Source organism: Echinops telfairi, unplaced genomic scaffold (genome assembly GCF_000313985.2).
Source record: "Echinops telfairi isolate 266 unplaced genomic scaffold, ASM31398v2 ScPeMD7_18;HRSCAF=68, whole genome shotgun sequence".
Classification (NCBI taxonomy): Eukaryota; Metazoa; Chordata; class Mammalia; order Afrosoricida; family Tenrecidae; genus Echinops; species Echinops telfairi.
The window spans coordinates 10,801,428-10,819,199 of record NW_022103915.1 but is presented as its reverse complement, the minus strand read 5'-3'; the positions used below and the strand labels follow the sequence as shown (position 1 = coordinate 10,819,199).

The following is a 17,772-nucleotide window of genomic DNA, read 5'->3' as shown; positions in this document are numbered from 1 at the left end:
TTTTATTTTCTTTTCTCCGTTTTCTGGTGGTTGATGCAGGTCTAACAATAATGAGAGCATCATCCGGTCACTGAGCATTTTCTGCCTTCGCAGTATTGCAACAAGCAAATCTCTAGGTTGTATTCTAATCGCCAATGGTAAAAATAGATGATTTCAAGTTCTAAGCACATATTCATGATGAACAAACTCTCTGGGACAGAAAATATTGCTAGTGTCCCAGAGTTATACTGCAGTGTGTCAGATGGGTCTCCCATATGTAAGAGGCTCTTAGACTAATTGGTTTGCTGCGTGGTGGCTCAGGGTCAACTCTCCCTTCTCAGGGTGTGACTTTCGGACAGACTGACTTCCTTTGGGGCATCCGGGAAAGGAGCTAACGAAGCTTGTTAACTTCTGTGCACGTCTAACCTAGTCAGTTCAGAGTTGAGCTGAGCTTCACGCCATAATTACTGCAGAGAAGAAAGTAGGTTAGTTTGAGATGACCCATTTCTCCTGTTCCCAGAGATGTGTTTGGTATCTGGCTTCTCTCGACAGTGTCCCTGGAGACTGAGATGTTGCCACTTGAGCTGAGGAGATCCTGGATTTATAGGAGGGGGCTTACAAAAGTTGTAGGGAAATGACACTCAAAGATGAGAATTTTCACCCCATAACCAGTTGGAGGCCCCGCCGATTAACCCATCATCCTTCATCTCATACCTTCTTCCACAGTGATAATGGCCGGAACTGAGGTTCGGTTTGTAGCCCAAGCGTGTCTTCATTTACCAGCACTTTTCCGCTCAGGATGAGAGATGAGATGATGCCGTTGCTGGTCTAATCCAACCGGCAACCACTCGGTTTTCAACTTAGAAATGCTGAGGCCGTTAAGCAGAAGAAGGACAAGCAGGCATGAGGTGTTTGAAATAAGACTCAAAGTACAAATGTATATGAGCAAATCCCCTTCTCCTTTCTCCAGTAGCCCTGCCTCAGAAAGGTCAGGAAGCCAAAGGCCCACTGGGTGCCACTTCCGATTGTGACAAATAACAGAGGTGGCGTAGCTCAAATGCAATTCCGTATCAGACGAAGAGGAGACAGAAGGCTCAGGTGTTCTGTTTATTCTTTTCACGCGTGAACTCAGCTCACCTTCATGTAGTGTTTCCTCTGTTTTTAAAGGTTCATGCTTCTCTCCTTTGGTCCCCTCCCCACACCTGTATGTTTCTCATCACATACAGTAAGACTTATCATTTGCGATTTCTGACTTTGGCTACATCACTCAAAGACTATGCACTGCTAACATATCTTCCCGCAGATTTGAAAGTAACTTTTTTTCCCCCGGCTCTCGCTGACTTAAAGATCATGTAATGGGGGCTCTAGCTGACTTACCGACTGATATGTAACGGGATTCCCCCAGTGGCTGTTCTGAAGATCAGTGGCTTTTAGAAGACTGCTTTATCCTTGCGCTTATGCATCTCTTTCACAAAGCTGGAAGCTCTCTGACGGAGGACAAGGCTTTGCCGAGATGTGAAAGAGTCACAAAATGCAAAGTTCACGGCGATGTTCATTTTCTTGCTCGAGGATAACACACCAGGGCCTTCCAGCCTCATGTTTTGATTACCACTCCCCTCTTCCTCCTGAAAATGAACTCAGTTGTTGACCAATTTGGATGTTGGTGAAAACAGAACTTCTGCCCCCAGAGAGATGCTTAGAGGGTCCTACAGTGTCTTTCCTACTTTTGACTTCCTGTCTAAAACAGACACTTTAATTATTTAGTGGAAGCGGAAAGAATGCTTCTAAGTGAGCTGTCTGTGTGAATTCCTGGCAAGCTGCCCACTGACGACCGTTCTTGTGCCCACAGGACAACAGTCTCCTGAGAATGACAACACCATCAAGGACCTGCTCCCAGAGGATGCTGGGATCGACCACCAGACGGTTCACCAGCTGATCACTGTGCTCATGAAGTTCATGGCCAAGGATGAGAGCAGTGCGGAGTCAGACATTAGTAGTGCGAAGGCCTTCAACACCGTCAAGCGGCATCTCTATGTCTTGCTCGGCTACGACCAACAGGATGGTTGCTTCATGATTGCCCCTCAAAAGATGCGCTTGTCAACGTGCTTTAACGCATTCATTGCAGGAATCGCCCAGGTAAGTCAAACAGCCGCTCTCAGGGGTCACACACCAGTAGGCTTTTAGCGCACGTAGGCCCTTAAATCCATGTTGGCCAACATTGGCTGAGTATCAAGGCTTGTCATTGGGTTACTTGGTATCCGGCAGGGGTGGGCGGAGGGGAACAGAAAGATGAGTAATGCCCAGCAGCTTGGTGCTATGAAAGCAGTGTGGGGATTTTGGTTTCTGTGTCTCCCTCCCCTTTTCATTTCTGGGCTTCAAGTCAAGAGAGTTGGGTAAATCATACAACTAACTTCTGTGAGTCACGCAAGGATCTGTCCATCTTGTCTACTGCTTCTAGCAGCTGTATTATATACTATTGGGTACAAGGGGCTTCAAAAATGTTCTTGGAAAGATGGAACTAAAAGATAGGGAACACGAAGCACACATCATTCCTCTAGTCCCTGAATGCTTCTCCCCCCCTACCCCTACTATCATGACCCAGGTCTACCTTACAAATCTGGCTAGACCGGAGAACACACATTGGTACAGATAAGAGCTCTGGACACTTGGGATTTAGGACTTAGGACCGATAAACCCCTCAGGAACTGTAGTGGGAGTAGCGTTATCAGGAGGGTAGGGAGATAGTCAGGGAAGGGGATAGGGGAGAAAGGGGGAACCCATCACAAGGTTGGACATATAACCCCCACCCCCGAAGGGGACGAATAACAGAAGTGTGGGTGAAGGGAGACAACGGACAATGTAAGATACAAAATAATAATAACAATATATAATTTATCAAGGTTTCATATGGGTGGGAGGGGAAAAAAGAGGAGCCAATACCAAGGGCTCAAGTAGAAAATGTTTTGGAAATGATGATGGCAACATATGTACAAATATGCTTGATACAATTGATGTATAGAATGTTATAAGAGCTGTAAGAGCCTCCAGTAAACTTATTTAAAAAAGAAGATAGGGAACATTCCTACCACCTTTTGAAATCCCCCGGTACATCCACTGTAGTTCACCTCCTCATCCCCCCAGTGATGGATACATACATTGCTTCCAACTTCTTCCTGTCCCAAGCAGCTCAGCAATGAACACCCTTGTACAGGTCCCTCATGGAGCCGTGTGGGAATGATGCCTTTGGAATGTGGATCCTGGAGCAGAGTGACGGGATCGTGGGGCACAGGTGTGCCCACTTTAACCTGTGCCACAAATCTCCCTTTCCAGAATGGCTCCACTGCTCTGCAAAGGGTGTGGGGTTCAGGGCTAGAAAGACCAGATGTGATTCACAATCCTGCCACTGAGTAACCATTATGGCATAAGGCATAATGCATCTTCTGCGTGCTTACTCATTGGGAACAAAGCTGTTTAGAAGAGACTGGAGTTAGCATCTTGCAAGGGCAGCACCTTCCTCAGTGCCTGTCTCAAGGCAGGCGTTCCATAGCTGCTCCCTGTGACTCGCTCAAGTAGATGAAAATGCCACCCACACAGGTAAAGTGGTACGCCGTCGTTGTCGTCTCTAGTGGATGCTGATAATCATAGAGAGGCTGTCTCCCATCGAGAGGCTGGTGGCATCGAACTGCCGGCCCTCCGGTTAGCAGCCCGACACGTAGATAACAAAGTGGCTCTCCACTGAAACTGTGCCTGTGAAGGAGAGAGGGCCACATCAACCCTCTCTCCCTTGTTCCCTCCTTTTGCTCCGAGTGCGTGTGTGCATGCCTAGTGTAGGTACAGCGGCACTTATAGCTGGGAATGAAAATGAACATGTCTAGAGAGCTCACGACAAACATATCAGACTGGCGTTTTGGTGCGCGTCCCCTGCTCCAATATGCCGGCAGTGACTGTGACCATTTGGTGATACTCCCGTCAATCTATTTGCTCCAGTTTTTGTCGGGAGGGATCACGGTGTACGCTCTTCAGCTTTGCAGGTTTTCTTTGTATTCTCCCCCTCCCAATGGTGAATTTTCCTTTCAATTCCAGGTTATGGACTATAACATTAACTTGGGCAAACATCTCCTCCCATTGGTGGTTCAGGTGCTCAAATACTGCTCTTGCCCTCAGCTTCGGCATTATTTCCAGCAGCCGCCTCGCTGTTCCCTCTGGTCCTTAAAGCCTCACATCCGACAGATGTGGTTGAAGGCCTTACTCGTCATCCTTTACAAGGTGAGCTGCTGAGAGCCACTCCTTTGGTGGTGGGGGTGGGGTGGGGGGGGCGGGGAGAAGGCTTCTCTTAGAGAGGGCAGCGTGAGGAGGATACCCAAAAGAACTAAGTGGAGAATTGCCCGTAGGATGATAATTGGGCCTTGCAAGGAAGGCTGATGATGGACGATTCGTGTTGAGAAGCAAAAGAGCTACCACAATGAGGATCGAAAGCGAGACCCTGCCAGTGGGTAGTCTGCACATGTTCAACGTAGAGAACAAGTCCCTGTAGGACATGGAGAAACCTTTGCTCAGGCTCCAAGTCTCAAATTTTATCTAAGTAGTACTTAGTATAGTATGTCTGTCAGGGGAAAGAAAAGATATTTAACGTGGTACTTATACACCAAATGTGAATGCCGAATCGTTACCTTGAAAAGGCATGGCATGCCGTGATGTCGGTGACTTGGCTCAGGAGGGCTTAGTTGCGGGGAAGGGAAGGGGGCTCTTGGTAACAAGAAGACCACCATAAGCACCTACATCTTTACTTGTTCAGATATTTTTAATATATACAGTGAACCCTCGTTTATCGTGGTTAATCGGTTCTAGACCCTACCGTGATAAATGAAATTCCGCGAAGTAGGATTCCTTGTCACAATGCGCTTTGCTTCCTTGTTGAAAGTGAAAGTAGCCATAGCACGGATGTTTTTTTTTCCTCTTTACGGATGGAGTGAACGGAAGACTCATTCAAGTCGAAATGGCGTGCAACCTCCACGATTTTCTTGCCATCTTTGATCATATCCAAAAGTTTTACCTTTTCCTGGATGGTGAGCATCTTCCTCTGGCGCTTATTTTTATTGTCAGAAGGCTTAGAAGAAGCAGCTCGTTTAGGAGCCATCATAGGGCTTAGATAAAATTTCTTAAAAATCGCAAACAATTACAGTACACTGTACAAAAGCAAAAATGCATCTGATACGTAGCTTTGATAGATAGCGATGCAGACAGAAGCGTGTACAGTCTGAGCCAATCAGTGGCAGTAATGACAGAGCATGCACTGTTACGCAAAAACCGCGATAGAGTGAAGCCGTGGAAGTCGAAGCGCGAAGTGGCGAGGGTTCACTGTATATATATATATAAAACATATATATTTATGAGGAAAATAACCTAGGGGAATCAAATGGGACAACTGGCTCATCAAAATAACCATTTTATCCCCCTCCCGCCTTCGTTTTATCGAGCAGTATCCCTACCGAGACTGCGACATCAGCAAGGTCCTCCTGCATCTGATTCAGATAACGGTCAATACGCTCAATGCTCAGTACCATAGCTGCAGGCCCCACGCCGCAGCAGGAGCTTTGTACAGCGACAACAGCAACATAAGCAGATACAGCGAGAAAGAAAAAGGTACTCCCCACCCCTGAATTGTCCCCCAGCTGAGCTCGACTGCGTCATCCACGTCTGGACACCCGCTTTTCTTAGGTCCCCCAGTGGCACCCAGTGTTAAAAACAAAGCAACCAGCTTGTCACTTGGTTAATTCTCAAACTTTGCCCAGGGATGTGGCTGCTTTACGTTTTACATGAACATGCAAGAGAAATAGCTAATAGGATTCCAAAGCCTGTTTCCTAAGATACGACGTTTGGTAAAACACGGTTGCTGTTAGAGCTAGTGGCCGCTGCACAGTAAGCCTTCTGCTCTCTCGTTGGGAGGGTCTGGCTCTGGGGCCGTGAAGTAAATCTTGGCCTGCAGTCAAGGCGCCTGGGCAGTCTCCAGGTTGCCCTCACAGAATTGGGATGAACTCCCAGTCTGCCCAGGGTGATCTTTCAGTATGTGGTGATTTAAGATGACTGGGACAATTTTGCTGCGAGCGTTTACATTATCTCCAACATCAATGCCTTTTCTATTCATAATCTCTCTCCAAAGGACATAGTAGATTAAAAACAACAACACAAACAGTTTGTTTCCAGTTGAGAGCCAAAGAACAAAGATGTATGTCTTTAGTGGACATGGTGGGGTTAGGAAACCTGTAGAGGTGACCTCAGCTAATCCCATCCTGGGAGAATGCCAAGTCCCGGCAGGCCCTCTGTGGTGGCAGCTCCGTCTGATTTGGTTTGACCGTTACTCTGCTCTGGAAATTTCTCAACAGGGTTGGGCTGTAGCCGGTATGCCATTGCTGGTTAATTGCTGAAAGGTCACAGTTTATTGTTCCGGTACCAGTTCTGGTGCCATTCCGACCTCACTGAGGATCTCTCTACCTACCAGCGTAGGTCTTCAGCTGCTGGCGACTGGAGTGGGCTTGTTTGAACTACATTATGGGTGTCTTCACTCTGAGTGTAGTTCAGGTGGGAGGTGCCATCCCGAGGTGTTCCCAGCGCTGCCGTTCAGTACGCTTAGAGAATTATTTCAAAGTTGATAATGGTCCTCCCGTGAACTGTTTACTCCAGGAGGGTGGGGGGAAGCATTTTTTTAAAAGAAGAACTATTTGAAGAAGAAGTGGAGAAGACATGTTATGGTGCCGTAGCTCCGTCAAAACCTGGGGACTCCCTAGAGTTTCATTTTGGTGACAGCTCTATTGGGGGGCGGGAGGGGAGTGGCATCCACTTTAAAACGACGAAGGCTCTTAACGTTCGCGTTTCAGTCTGACTGGAAAGACTAGGATGTTTATTTTCCGTAACGCTTGCTGCTCCAGGTTCCCTTGGCCAGTAGAGTCTTGTTCACAAGGGTAGGATCAACCCCAGAAATGGACCTCTCTGCTGGGCACTCCCCATGGAGCAAAGAAGCCTTAAAAGAACCATATTCACACCTGTCCTAGACTAAAGGCCGAGTCATGTGATCTCTGTGGGCTGGGGGTGAATCCCAGGGAGTGCTGTTTCATAGGCATGTTTCATGCCTGGGTTGTACGTGCCCTTTGACCTTTCAACGGGATGAAAGAAGAGCGCTCAGTGAACTTTGGGGGTTCACCGCTGTGTTCTTGGGGTTACTTTGATTTTAAACGTGGCCAAAAGGGGGAGCAAAGAGGACATAGAACCAAGTCCCTTCCGTAGGCTCTCAGGGGACCAATTTGTTTACAGAACCCTCAGATTCTCAGCGAGTCCTTCGGGATCCCCAGGAGTGGCAAGGGGCAAACTCTCAGAGCAGGGTCCTACTTTAACATCGGAGGAAAATGTTATTTTCTGTGTTCGTTTTCCTTTGTTTACTCTTTCAGCCCATAACCATCTGTGGAGCTTTTGAGACGACAAGTGGCTTTTCCCGAGCTTTTTTTTCTTCCTCCCCCCACTGTGTGTTGTGTGTTTCATTACCAAATGTAGAGTACAGTATTTTGCATTCACAAGGTATACGGTGCATGTACTGTTAGGCTGTGTCTATGCCAGTTCCCAGACCCCAGCGAGGCGCCTCGTTGTGGAAAAGGGCAAGCCCCACCCACTGTGTTTCATGGTCTTTGGCCAAATTCTCCTGAAAATTTGCCCAAAGCAAGCCAGGGCAGGCCAGCAGTGGCCCCAACTCCTAGAAAAGGCCACTGATGTCGACCGGTCATCTCGTCTTAAAGTCATTGGAAGAGTTTCCCCGGGAAGGGAGATAAGGGAGATGCCCCTTGAAAAGTGCCGCCAGCAGACTGGTGGAAAATGCTGAGCACCCTCGCCACAGGTTGCTCCGTAACCTCACGAGAATTTGAATCCTAGACGGAGTGTCGAGGCACAGCTAGACGAACGGGGTGCAAAAACTGCCCCCAAACGTTGCCCCCTTAATGCTGTCACTGAAATGCTTGTGTAGACACAGCCTAAGAGAGAATAACCTCTTAAGTGTAATTTTGACTTTCTCTCCCCAATTAGAGGAAGATAGTGTTTTTGATGAATCTGATATTCATGATACACCTACTGGACCCTGCAATAAAGAGTCTCAAACTTTTTTTGCAAGATTGAAAAGGATAGGAGGCAGCAAAATGGTGAAATATCAGCCGGTTGAGATGAATGTTCAGAGAAGTATGAATTTTTTCTCTCAGTCATTTTATGCAGAAATGTTGTACTCTACCGTGTGTTTGGGGTGAAATCTTAATTTTATTGCGTTACTACACATTTCGATACTGTTGATTTTTACCTCTGTGTATGCACAAACAGTATATATATAGACACGCTTATATATATACGTGAGTTGACAGAGACCTCATGAACGTCACAGGTGTCTTAGAGGGGCCATCGCTTGATTTGATTTGTTGCCAGGTGTTTGCTTCCACACGGTGCAAAGACACTTTTCTAGACCTCCCTCCGCCAAACCCCGTCCCCGTTGCCCGTGCACACACGTGTAGAGCGGTGGAATTTATCCCGGAGCTCCATTTGGGGAAATAAGATCCTAGACGGCCATTTGGGTGTTTTAATATTATTATTATTTTTTTGTTTGTTTTGTTTCCCTTCCCTCTATCCCCACGTTTTCTGGGTATCTATTTATTTAGTTATTTTGTATTTCTGAAATGAGAATGAACTTGATGAGACGTCAGTTCCCCCCTCTGGTGGAGTTGATTACGGTTATATGCCAATTGTCTGCCCACGTATGCGGGAAAACAAACAAACAAACAAACAAATAAACACACACACGGTGACATCTCCGAGTAAAACAGTGCTAGCTTTTTCTGTTTTAATCAGGTAACGTAGAACTGGCTGACTATAGAGACACGGGTGCATTACAAGACAGCCTGCTCCGCTGTGTGCGAGAAGACAGCATTCAGAAAAAAAAGCTGCGCTCTTTAAAACAAAAATCTCTTGATATAGGGAACGCAGACTCCCTCTTGTTCACCTTAGACGAGCACCGCAGGAAGTCCTGCATAGAGCGCTGCGATGCCGACAAGCCTCCCCCGCCCGGAGCCTGCAGCCTGCACAGACCCAGCGACCCCGGGCGGCCCCGGCGGAATTCCGCCTCGCGGCTGGCCAGCGCCGAGATCCCCGAGAACCCCGCTCTGGAAGCCTTCCCGGAGGCCCGCCGGCCGGTCATCCCCGAAGTCCGGCTAAACTGCATGGAGACGTTTGAGGTGCAGGTGGACGCTCCAGGGCAGTCGGCCCCCCAGGAGGGCCAGGATCTGATCGACCTGTCCTCGGATTCCACCTCGGGGCCCGAGAAGCAGTCGGTCGCCTCCACGTCGGATAGCGACTCGCTTGTCTTTGAGCCTCTCCCCCCTCTCCGAATAGTGGAGAGCGATGAGGAGGAGGAGGCGGCCCGGCAAGGGAACGATGGCACCCCTGGCACCCCTGCGGCCGCCTCCGCCGCCGTCCCCAGCCTCAGCACAACGCCCCTGGTGCGAGTCAGCGTGGAGGATTGTTCCAAAGACTCAGGAAACAGCCCGGACTCCGCTCTCCTAGCTCTGGAAGACCCCACAGACCCCCGCGAGCAAGCCAGGGCGGAGGAGCTGCCCGAGTTGTCCAGTGGCAGCCCCCTCACGCTGAAGCAAAAACGAGACCTCCTTCAGAAGTCCTTTGCCCTGGCCGAGATGTCCATGGATGAGAGCCTCGGCCTCAGCCTGGAGGAAGGGAAGCCTGGTGGGCCCACTCCAAGTTCAGGGGCCAAAACGGCCTTCCTGCAGGTTCCCGAAGATGCTGAGAATCCAACCGAAGGGGAGAAGCCCGATACCAGTGCCGAGTCGGACACAGAACAGAATTCCGAAAGAAAAATGGAAGAGGAGGGAGCGGAGGAGTCCGAATTTAAGATTCAGATTGTCCCGAGACAGAGGAAACAGAGAAAGATAGCCGTGAGTGCTATCCAGAGAGAGTACCTGGACATTTCCTTCAACATTCTAGACAAACTGGGAGAGCAGAAGGATCCAGGTGAGTCTCTCTCTTCTTCTTCCCAACCTTCCCTCCAGTTTGTGCATCTTATGTGTCAGGGGATGGCCCCTGGCTCTGCGTCCAACTCTAATCTTATAATGTCAGGGAGTGGCATTATAACGGCTTCATCAGCACTCTGAATCCTGCCTGCTTACCCGAGAGCCTGTCGGATTCAGATGTGGCTCCCCTGGCTCCATCAATGCTTTTGTATTTGTTGTTTTGAAACACTGAAGTCAGTTCTTGACCACCCCCCTTGGCAATAAGAGGTAATGGTTAAGTCATAGCAGGATATTTCACATCTGAAGCTGAGCCTTCCGCAAACAACCAAAGGGATGCATTTGAACCCCTTTGCTTTTCTTTCTTCTCTCCATCCTTCCTTCCTTTCTGCTAGTCTGTAGTGAGCTGTCAGAGTCCGAAGGAGCAACACAAGCCTAGGGCCTCTCTCGGTGATTAAGAACCGACTCTGGGGTCTTTTAGCTGATGGCACAGACTTAACAAATACCAGCGGTCTTGGGGATTGGCTGTGCTCTCAGGACCCACAGCAGGCCCACGAAAAAGCTGGACCCTAATGGACGGGCACCACTTGATGGTGATGCGGCCTCAACCCATTCCTTTCCTGCTCCTGGCACCATTCCTCATGCTTCCCTGGAGGCATGTTTCAAAAAAAAAGGAAGAAAACAAATATATATATATATATATATATAAAACAGATATATATATATCAAGCCAATAGGCCTCTTCATCCTAAAACACAGTCTTCTGAAGTATTACTGTAGTTCTGGTTAGAACGCTTTTTCATTTCTCGGTTCAGCTCTAAAACAAACGACAGTCATGAGGGAGGAGATGCTGGTAGGTCTGTAGACCACAGAACATTGAGAACTGGTGAAGACCCTAGAGACCTCAAGTCTAACCTTTGTTTTATACAAGAGGACACTGAGCGTAGAGGAGGGGTTGTAGGTCACCCGGAGCAAGGCCAGGACTGCTCTCCAGACTCCAGTTTCATTTTTCCCACTGCACCTAAGAGGGACTCTGAAAAGGATGGATTCCACTCCTCTCGATTCCGTGGGAAACTCCTAATGCTTCTAGCCAGACGGTGCTCTGTAAAATTCCCTGGAGTGAATATTCGGGTTCTTGGAAAGGGTCACGCTCCATCTCTGTGGGGGTGGAGAGTGGAAGTGGGGAGCAGAAAAAGGCCCTGGTAGTAACCCCACTTGGCAAGCTGGGGCTCTTTCCCATTGTGGGGTGGCCGCAATTGGACAGAAGACAGCATTGGGCTGCATAAATGAGAGACTCTCAGGCCTCTAGGGTGGGTGCACACGGGATATGGTGGTACTCCTAGCCCAGCGTGTGTGGGTGTATGTGTGTGTGTGTGTGTGCACGTGTGCTTGTTGCGTGTGTCGCCTTCTTTAGCCACCCTGCTGCCGGATGGTGCCCCAGGCTATTAGGGAGGACATTGTTTTTGTAGGAGTGTATGTATAACCAGACAGCAGATTACCTGACTGTTACGATCCATAGGTCCCTAAAATGTTGATGGTACTATACTGACATCACGATTTTCTATCTGTAAGTGCCTCCCTCCTGCCACAGAGATCTCCACCCTGCCTTGCCAGGCATCCAGAGGAGACCCAGGTGCTCAGAATACCCTCACATTCCCCACACTTTCTTGCCTCTCTCAGCTTTAGTCAAAGAGGCCCTGCCTACTCTGTCAGCTAATTGCCTTCCGTTCACCGGGACTCTTGCTCTCGGGTTCTCTCGGTCATTGTGGGTGCTGCAGTCGACCCTTCAGCTTCCACGCTCAGAAGGCAGCACGGCCACGCGCATGTCTTCCACTTAGCCCTCAAATCCTGACACCGTTTTCCTGTGTTCTCAGAAATGTATGATCCTTCATGAGTAAGACCTCTTCTACAAGGGGGCTTCAGAACGTTCGTGGGGGGGAAATCCATTATCTGTTCATTCTATTCTATGGCTGCTCAACCTCTCTCCTCTCACAGTGCTCATTACCCTCTTGGAAGATTGGCTATTGCCCGAGGACGTTGCTCTCCCCATAGCCCTTGGCCATTGGGCATGGGAGGAGGAAGATGTCTTCCTTGTTCCCCAGGGCCAGCCCAGACCACTCCTTCATCTTTGACTTTCAGGTCATCTTGTGTCCCTCACTACTCTTTCTGGTACTGTGTGTCCAACCCTGACTCTTCCTCATGTGTCGACAAACTGGACACCTGGCTCGGGGCCCTCCCCCCTAACCAAATTATTCTTATCTTTATTCCTGCTGACTCAATGTTAGTGACTATGGCTCTTCTGACACTTGGGCTCCCTTGAGTTCATCTTTTTTAGTGATTTTTTCCCCTTCCACCTGCATCATTTCCTCATTCCCATGGTCCTCCCTCAGACCTTGTTATTACCAATCCCTGCAGCGTCCGCATGAGCTGTTTCACATTCTCTCTCCCTTTCCGTCTCTCTGGACGCAGCATGTTGATCCTGCTGTCTGTCATCTACTTCATGGTTTCTCTCTTTGTTGTTGTTGTTGTTGTTAGGGGTTCTGATTCACGGCGACCTTATGTACAACAGAAGGAAACACTGCCGGTCTCCCCCCGTCCCCACGATTGTTCTGTGCGGCCCGTTGTTGTAGCCACGGTGTCAGTCTCTGGAGGGCTTCCCTCTTTTTCGATTCATGCCCCCTACTACTGTATCAAGTCTGATGTGCTTCTCCAAGATGTGGTCTCTCCAGCAAGCATGTCCAAAGTACGCGAGACAAAGCCCATTATGCTTGTCTCCAAGAAGCTTCCTGGCTGCACTTCTTCAGCGACAGATCAGTGTGCTCTCTTGGCAGCTCATGGTACGTTGGAATATTCTTCGCCAGCACCATGATTCAAGTACATCAGTTCTTCTGTGGTCTTCCATCAAGATGTACAGCTTCGAAAAGCCTTCATAGCAGTGCGTTTTACTTATTTTTTCTCCTCTCATCATTTCTTTTCTTTCTAAGGATTTGTCCCTTCAGTTTAAAACATCATCTTCGCTCTCTCTCTTTAAAAAGAAAAACCCTCTTGATATCAATTCCCCAGCTCTTTAAAAATCGTTTTATTAGCATATGATTCACATATCATACAATCCCATAGTCCAGTCATGTTAAGAAGAGTCGTACAATCATCACCATGGTCCATTCCAGAACATGTTCCTCTTTCTTCCGATTTCCCCCCCAAACCTCCCCTGCCATGTCCCTAGGAAATTGTTAATCCAATGACGGTCTCTGTAGATTTCCTAGCCTGGACTTCATAAACAGAACAACTCACAAGATAAAAACAAAAACCCCAACAACAACAACAACAACAAAAGCAGCACAACAAAACAGAGAAAAACCTCAATAGAAAAGAAAGTAGAAAATATGAAGAGCTGGAACAAATTTAATGCGTTTTGCCTTGTAGCAGCAATTTCTGGAAGAGCTGTCCCTACTCACTACGTCCAGTTGCATCTGGTCCACTCTCTCTTAAGATCGTTCCCGTGAAGATGTCATGCCCTTTCTGACACCCGAGGCTCTCTGCTCTGGTGAAGCTTTGCCATCTCAGAGAGCTGCAGGGGGCAGTTTTGCTCTGTCCTTTAGGGTCACTATGACTCGACTCAATGGTGGTGATGACTCCACCTGGACTGCACTGGTCAAGGTCACCAGTGATCTCCAAGTCAAACCTGATGGTCATTTCTGAAGTCTTTTCTTCCAAACAGCTGCAATACTTGACACCATTCATCGTTTGCACTCTCTTTTTGGGTTTCCTTTTTATTGAGTGGTCCCACCTTCTAGGTCTCTCTTGCTGGTCCCTTCTCATCACCTGCAGGAGGAAGTGCCCTGGCATCTTGATCTGATCTGTTTCTCTTCTGTGTCTACCCTTTATCCTCAAGCTCATCTGGTCTTTTGACCTCAAATATTGTCCAAATGCCATGACCCTTCTCCTCATTACTCGTCGTTGGGTTAAGAAGCAACAGTAATCATTCATTTAGTTCAAGAGTCCGTCCGGCATCTGGGGACCAGCTTTCCAGGCTAGACATGGACTGGGAAGCCAGACTGCCTCTCATGCCTCCCAACATTCTCCCGGGACCTGTGAAGTATGCGTGTTCTTCTCATGACGGTGGCAGAGAGGCAAGAGAGCAAGCCTCATGGCACATGCCCCCCATCCCCACCCCAGGTCTCTGATCATGCCACACCTTCAACAATCCCCCTCTATCTTCAGAATCCATGCGCAGTCTGGCACACTTTTGCTGCTACCTGCACCCTGGTCTGAGCCACCAACCTCTACCACTGCGGACTTGCTTCTGCCTCAGTTCCTTCCCAACTGGTGGACACAGCAAGCAAAGGGGTTCTTTAAAACAGGACGTTAACCCCAGTCCTCTCCTCAAACTCTGCAGTGCAGTGGCTTTTCTCCCAAGTGAAAGCTTGGGTTCTTCTGAGCCTGAGGGAGCCCCACATGGGCCTGGCCCCCGATTCCTACTTCCCTTCCAGCTCGCTCTCCAGGTGCCTTCTCCTTGGCGTTCCTTGAACACCGCCTGTGTATTTCCACCTCAGGGCCTTGACAACGCCCTTCCCACCACCGTCTCTGTCTTCCCCCAAAGCTGCATGGCTCCCTCTCTCCCCACTTCTGATGCTTTGACCAAACACCGAATTCCCAGGGAGAATTGCCTTGCCCCGTGCTTTGCCTTCCCACCCCTACCTGGCATCTCCGTGTCTCATTCCTTTCTCTAGTTCTCATCTACAGAGAATTTGTCAGCGAACATACCATATACAAGAGGACTTCAATGTGTGGAAACATCTCATTATCCTTTAATTACATTTTCCCCCACAACGTTTTGAAGCCCCCTCGTAATAAGTACTTAGCTTTTATGAGCATTCATCACGGTCTGTCTCCCCATTATAATGAAAGCACTCAGAGTCAAGCAGTTTTGCCTGGTGTCCTCACTGACTGTATCCTAGGGGTCTCAGACAGTGCTGGCAAACATCTGATGTATTACTTAATTAATGGCTTGGCATTTCCGGCACGTTAATGTATTTAAAAAACGAATGGAACTATTGAAATGTATAACTCTATTCAACTATCTGTTGTCTTAAACCTTAAACAACTATCAGTCCTCATAAAATGATTGACCACTGAGAGCAAATGGTCTGGCTGGAAGTGCTCTTTGGCACACTACTGATTATTAGTAACGTTCGTACAACTATGACACGCCTTTAAAATGAAAACTACATGAAGTGTTTTAATCAACACCTTAGTACTTTGAAACTCTTCAGACTCCTCTGGAGAATTCTTAAAAGTGTGTTTTAAGCTGTGTCATTCTATAGGATTGGTGGAGTTATGACAGCAACACACGTACAACTGGAGACAGGCAAAGACTAGAGAGCTAAGTAGGTATGTTTTTTACTAGCAATTATTTTTTGGTCAGTTAACATTTTAATGTAATTTTTTTCAAAAGATAAGCAAATAATTATTGTATTTTATTATGATATTAATTAGGATTAATAGCTATATCAAATCATTCCATAGTTCAATCTTGTCCAGCAGGAGTGTCCACTTGTGAGTTTCTACACATTCTTGTTCTATGCGGGTCCCCTGATGTCATCATCCATCAGCCACCCCTGTGTCCCCTTTACCAGTAGTTTTGAGTGAAAAAGAACAGCCAATCTTTAATTTCTGAATGACTACACTAATTTAATGTCAGGAGTTCTTCTTTTTGCGTAAAGAAGAGTGTTTGAGAAGCTTTGTTATACTTCTTCAGCGACCTCGAAATTCTGAGTCTGGCAACCCTCTCTGTCGAGAAGACCCCGAGGATCCAAAACCCACATTCCCAAACCCACGCCCAGAAATGTGTCTGCTAAGTCCCCTCTTAGGACGTCGTTTACTTTTATTCCTGATAGAATTAAGTTGAGTGATCATCCAGTTGTAGAAGAGGACCTGTATACTTAAATCGTAGGTACGTATGCATGTGTGGTGACTTGGGCTATGGCAAAACCCAACAAGAATCAACCAAACCAAGCCAAACCACACCAGACTCAAACCCAGCAAGACAAATGGACAGTCTGAAAAGGATGAGGCAGAAACATCATGGGGACCATTCTATCAGTGGCCCCTTGGTTAAGTCTTAAACAGGACAAAAACAAGACAAAGAAAATTCACTTGTCTGAGGGAGACCAGTTCAAAACAACCGGTGGCATCATGGTAGAAAGATGAGGCTTTCTACTCCCTATACAGCTGCTATGAATCGGCATGGACTCAATGGCAGTGAGTGTGTGTGTGTGTGTGTGAGTGTGTGTGTGTGTGTGTGTGTGTGTGTCTTTCCTGAATTGTGGCATAGTTTAATCGTGGAAACTCAGTCGTAGCTCCAGGTTAGCATGACATTCCTGATGTGAAATATGTCATGCTGCAAAAGTTGTCCGGAAGGCTTAGAAAGAATTTTAGGATGTTTGCGACAAGAAACTACTGCAATGTGTAAAAAATTACTAGGTGCAATTATCTGTTGTCTGCAATAATGTGAGAGAGCTTATTACCCATTTTTATAAGTTAATAACGCAAGATCATCTGCAGCAGTTATTCACTTTACATCCACATTTGCCAATAGAAGAAGCAAAGGCCACATCTCCCCCTTCTTTCTTTCATATATTCATTCTCCAGAGAGGTCCTTTACAACACGAATTTCTTGCTCAAACAATAAAGTACGCCCCGAGTCAATAGGAAGTACTCTAAGTTGAGGAATGGGCTGGCGGGCTGGTGAGTATCCCAAGTAGAGAACGGCACGGAGGGTGAAGCCTTAGGCTGCGAGGCACAGGGTCAGCGATGTAAACCCCACCAGCCACTCCCTGAGAGAAAGACAAGGCTGTCTCCCATAACGGTTAGCAGTCTCAGAAACCCTATGGAGTAGTGCTCTTCTGTACAAGAGAGGCACCATCAACTCAACAGCAGTGAGTTGGGTTTGGCCTTCCTATTGTGTAGTAACGATGGTGGGATAAGTCTGGGAAAGGTTATGAAGGGCAGGGTACTCTGGAATATACAACAGAGCAACCAGGTGTTTCGCTTGTCGTTTTTTGATGGGACGGATTCAGGAAGTTTTCTTAGAGGAGGAATTTACTGTATAGACGTATTGAGGTAGAACTTGCCAAGTACACATGGAGGGGTGGCATGATGTAGGTGGAATGAATGAACCCTTAAGCATCTCTAAGTATTAGGTAGAAAGACATTCAGTCATGGACAGGTTCCCTGGCTTGTCCAGGGCTCTGTGTTGTGAGCAAGCTGAGCCTAGCTTTGCACGTGTGCGCTCACTGATCTCGAAGAGGCAAACATGTGTGCAGAGTATCCTGTAGAAACAGCTCTCCATGAACCGTCGGAGCCAGTGTGTATGCAATCCCCTTAAAGTAACTAATAGGGCCAGAAAGTATATGAAAATTTGAATGGGTGTCTTTGATAAGAAAAAAATGATGTGGGAAATGTTCTGAAACTTGCTTTTAACCAGTGTCTTGGGTTTTGAATAAAATTTCTCTTTGTAGATCTGACTACTAAAGGACTTTCAACTTTGGAAATGCCCCGCGAATCGTCATCTGCCCCTACATTGGAAGCAGGGGTGCCAGAAACAAGCAGCCATTCATCAATATCAAGTAAGGTTTCCTCTGATGATCATTTCACGTATACATTGATTTCAGAATATTATCTGCTGCGTGGTTCTAAATCTCAGAGCTCTTGGATTTTTTGGAATGTTTGTTGGTTTCCTCAGCGACTG

General features: G+C 47.5%; 1 protein-coding gene across 11 annotated transcripts in view; it reads left to right on the top strand.

The window, feature by feature from the left end:
- UNC79 (unc-79 homolog, NALCN channel complex subunit) overlaps positions 1-17,772 on the top strand; it is a 299,617-nt gene that overhangs the window by 204,210 nt on the left and 77,635 nt on the right. For 7 of the 11 annotated variants that reach the window (XM_045288090.1, XM_045288086.1, XM_045288084.1 and 4 more), the window contains 6 exons: positions 1,829-2,115; positions 4,063-4,245; positions 5,460-5,622; positions 8,047-8,196; positions 8,854-10,026; positions 17,543-17,650. In XM_045288090.1, coding sequence (XP_045144025.1) covers positions 1,829-2,115; positions 4,063-4,245; positions 5,460-5,622; positions 8,047-8,196; positions 8,854-10,026; positions 17,543-17,650 — 2,064 coding nt within the window. The remainder of the gene's footprint in view (positions 1-1,828; positions 2,116-4,062; positions 4,246-5,459; positions 5,623-8,046; positions 8,197-8,853; positions 10,027-17,542; positions 17,651-17,772) is intronic. The other 4 variants (XM_045288091.1, XM_045288088.1, XM_045288089.1 and 1 more) reach the window with 3 other exon arrangements.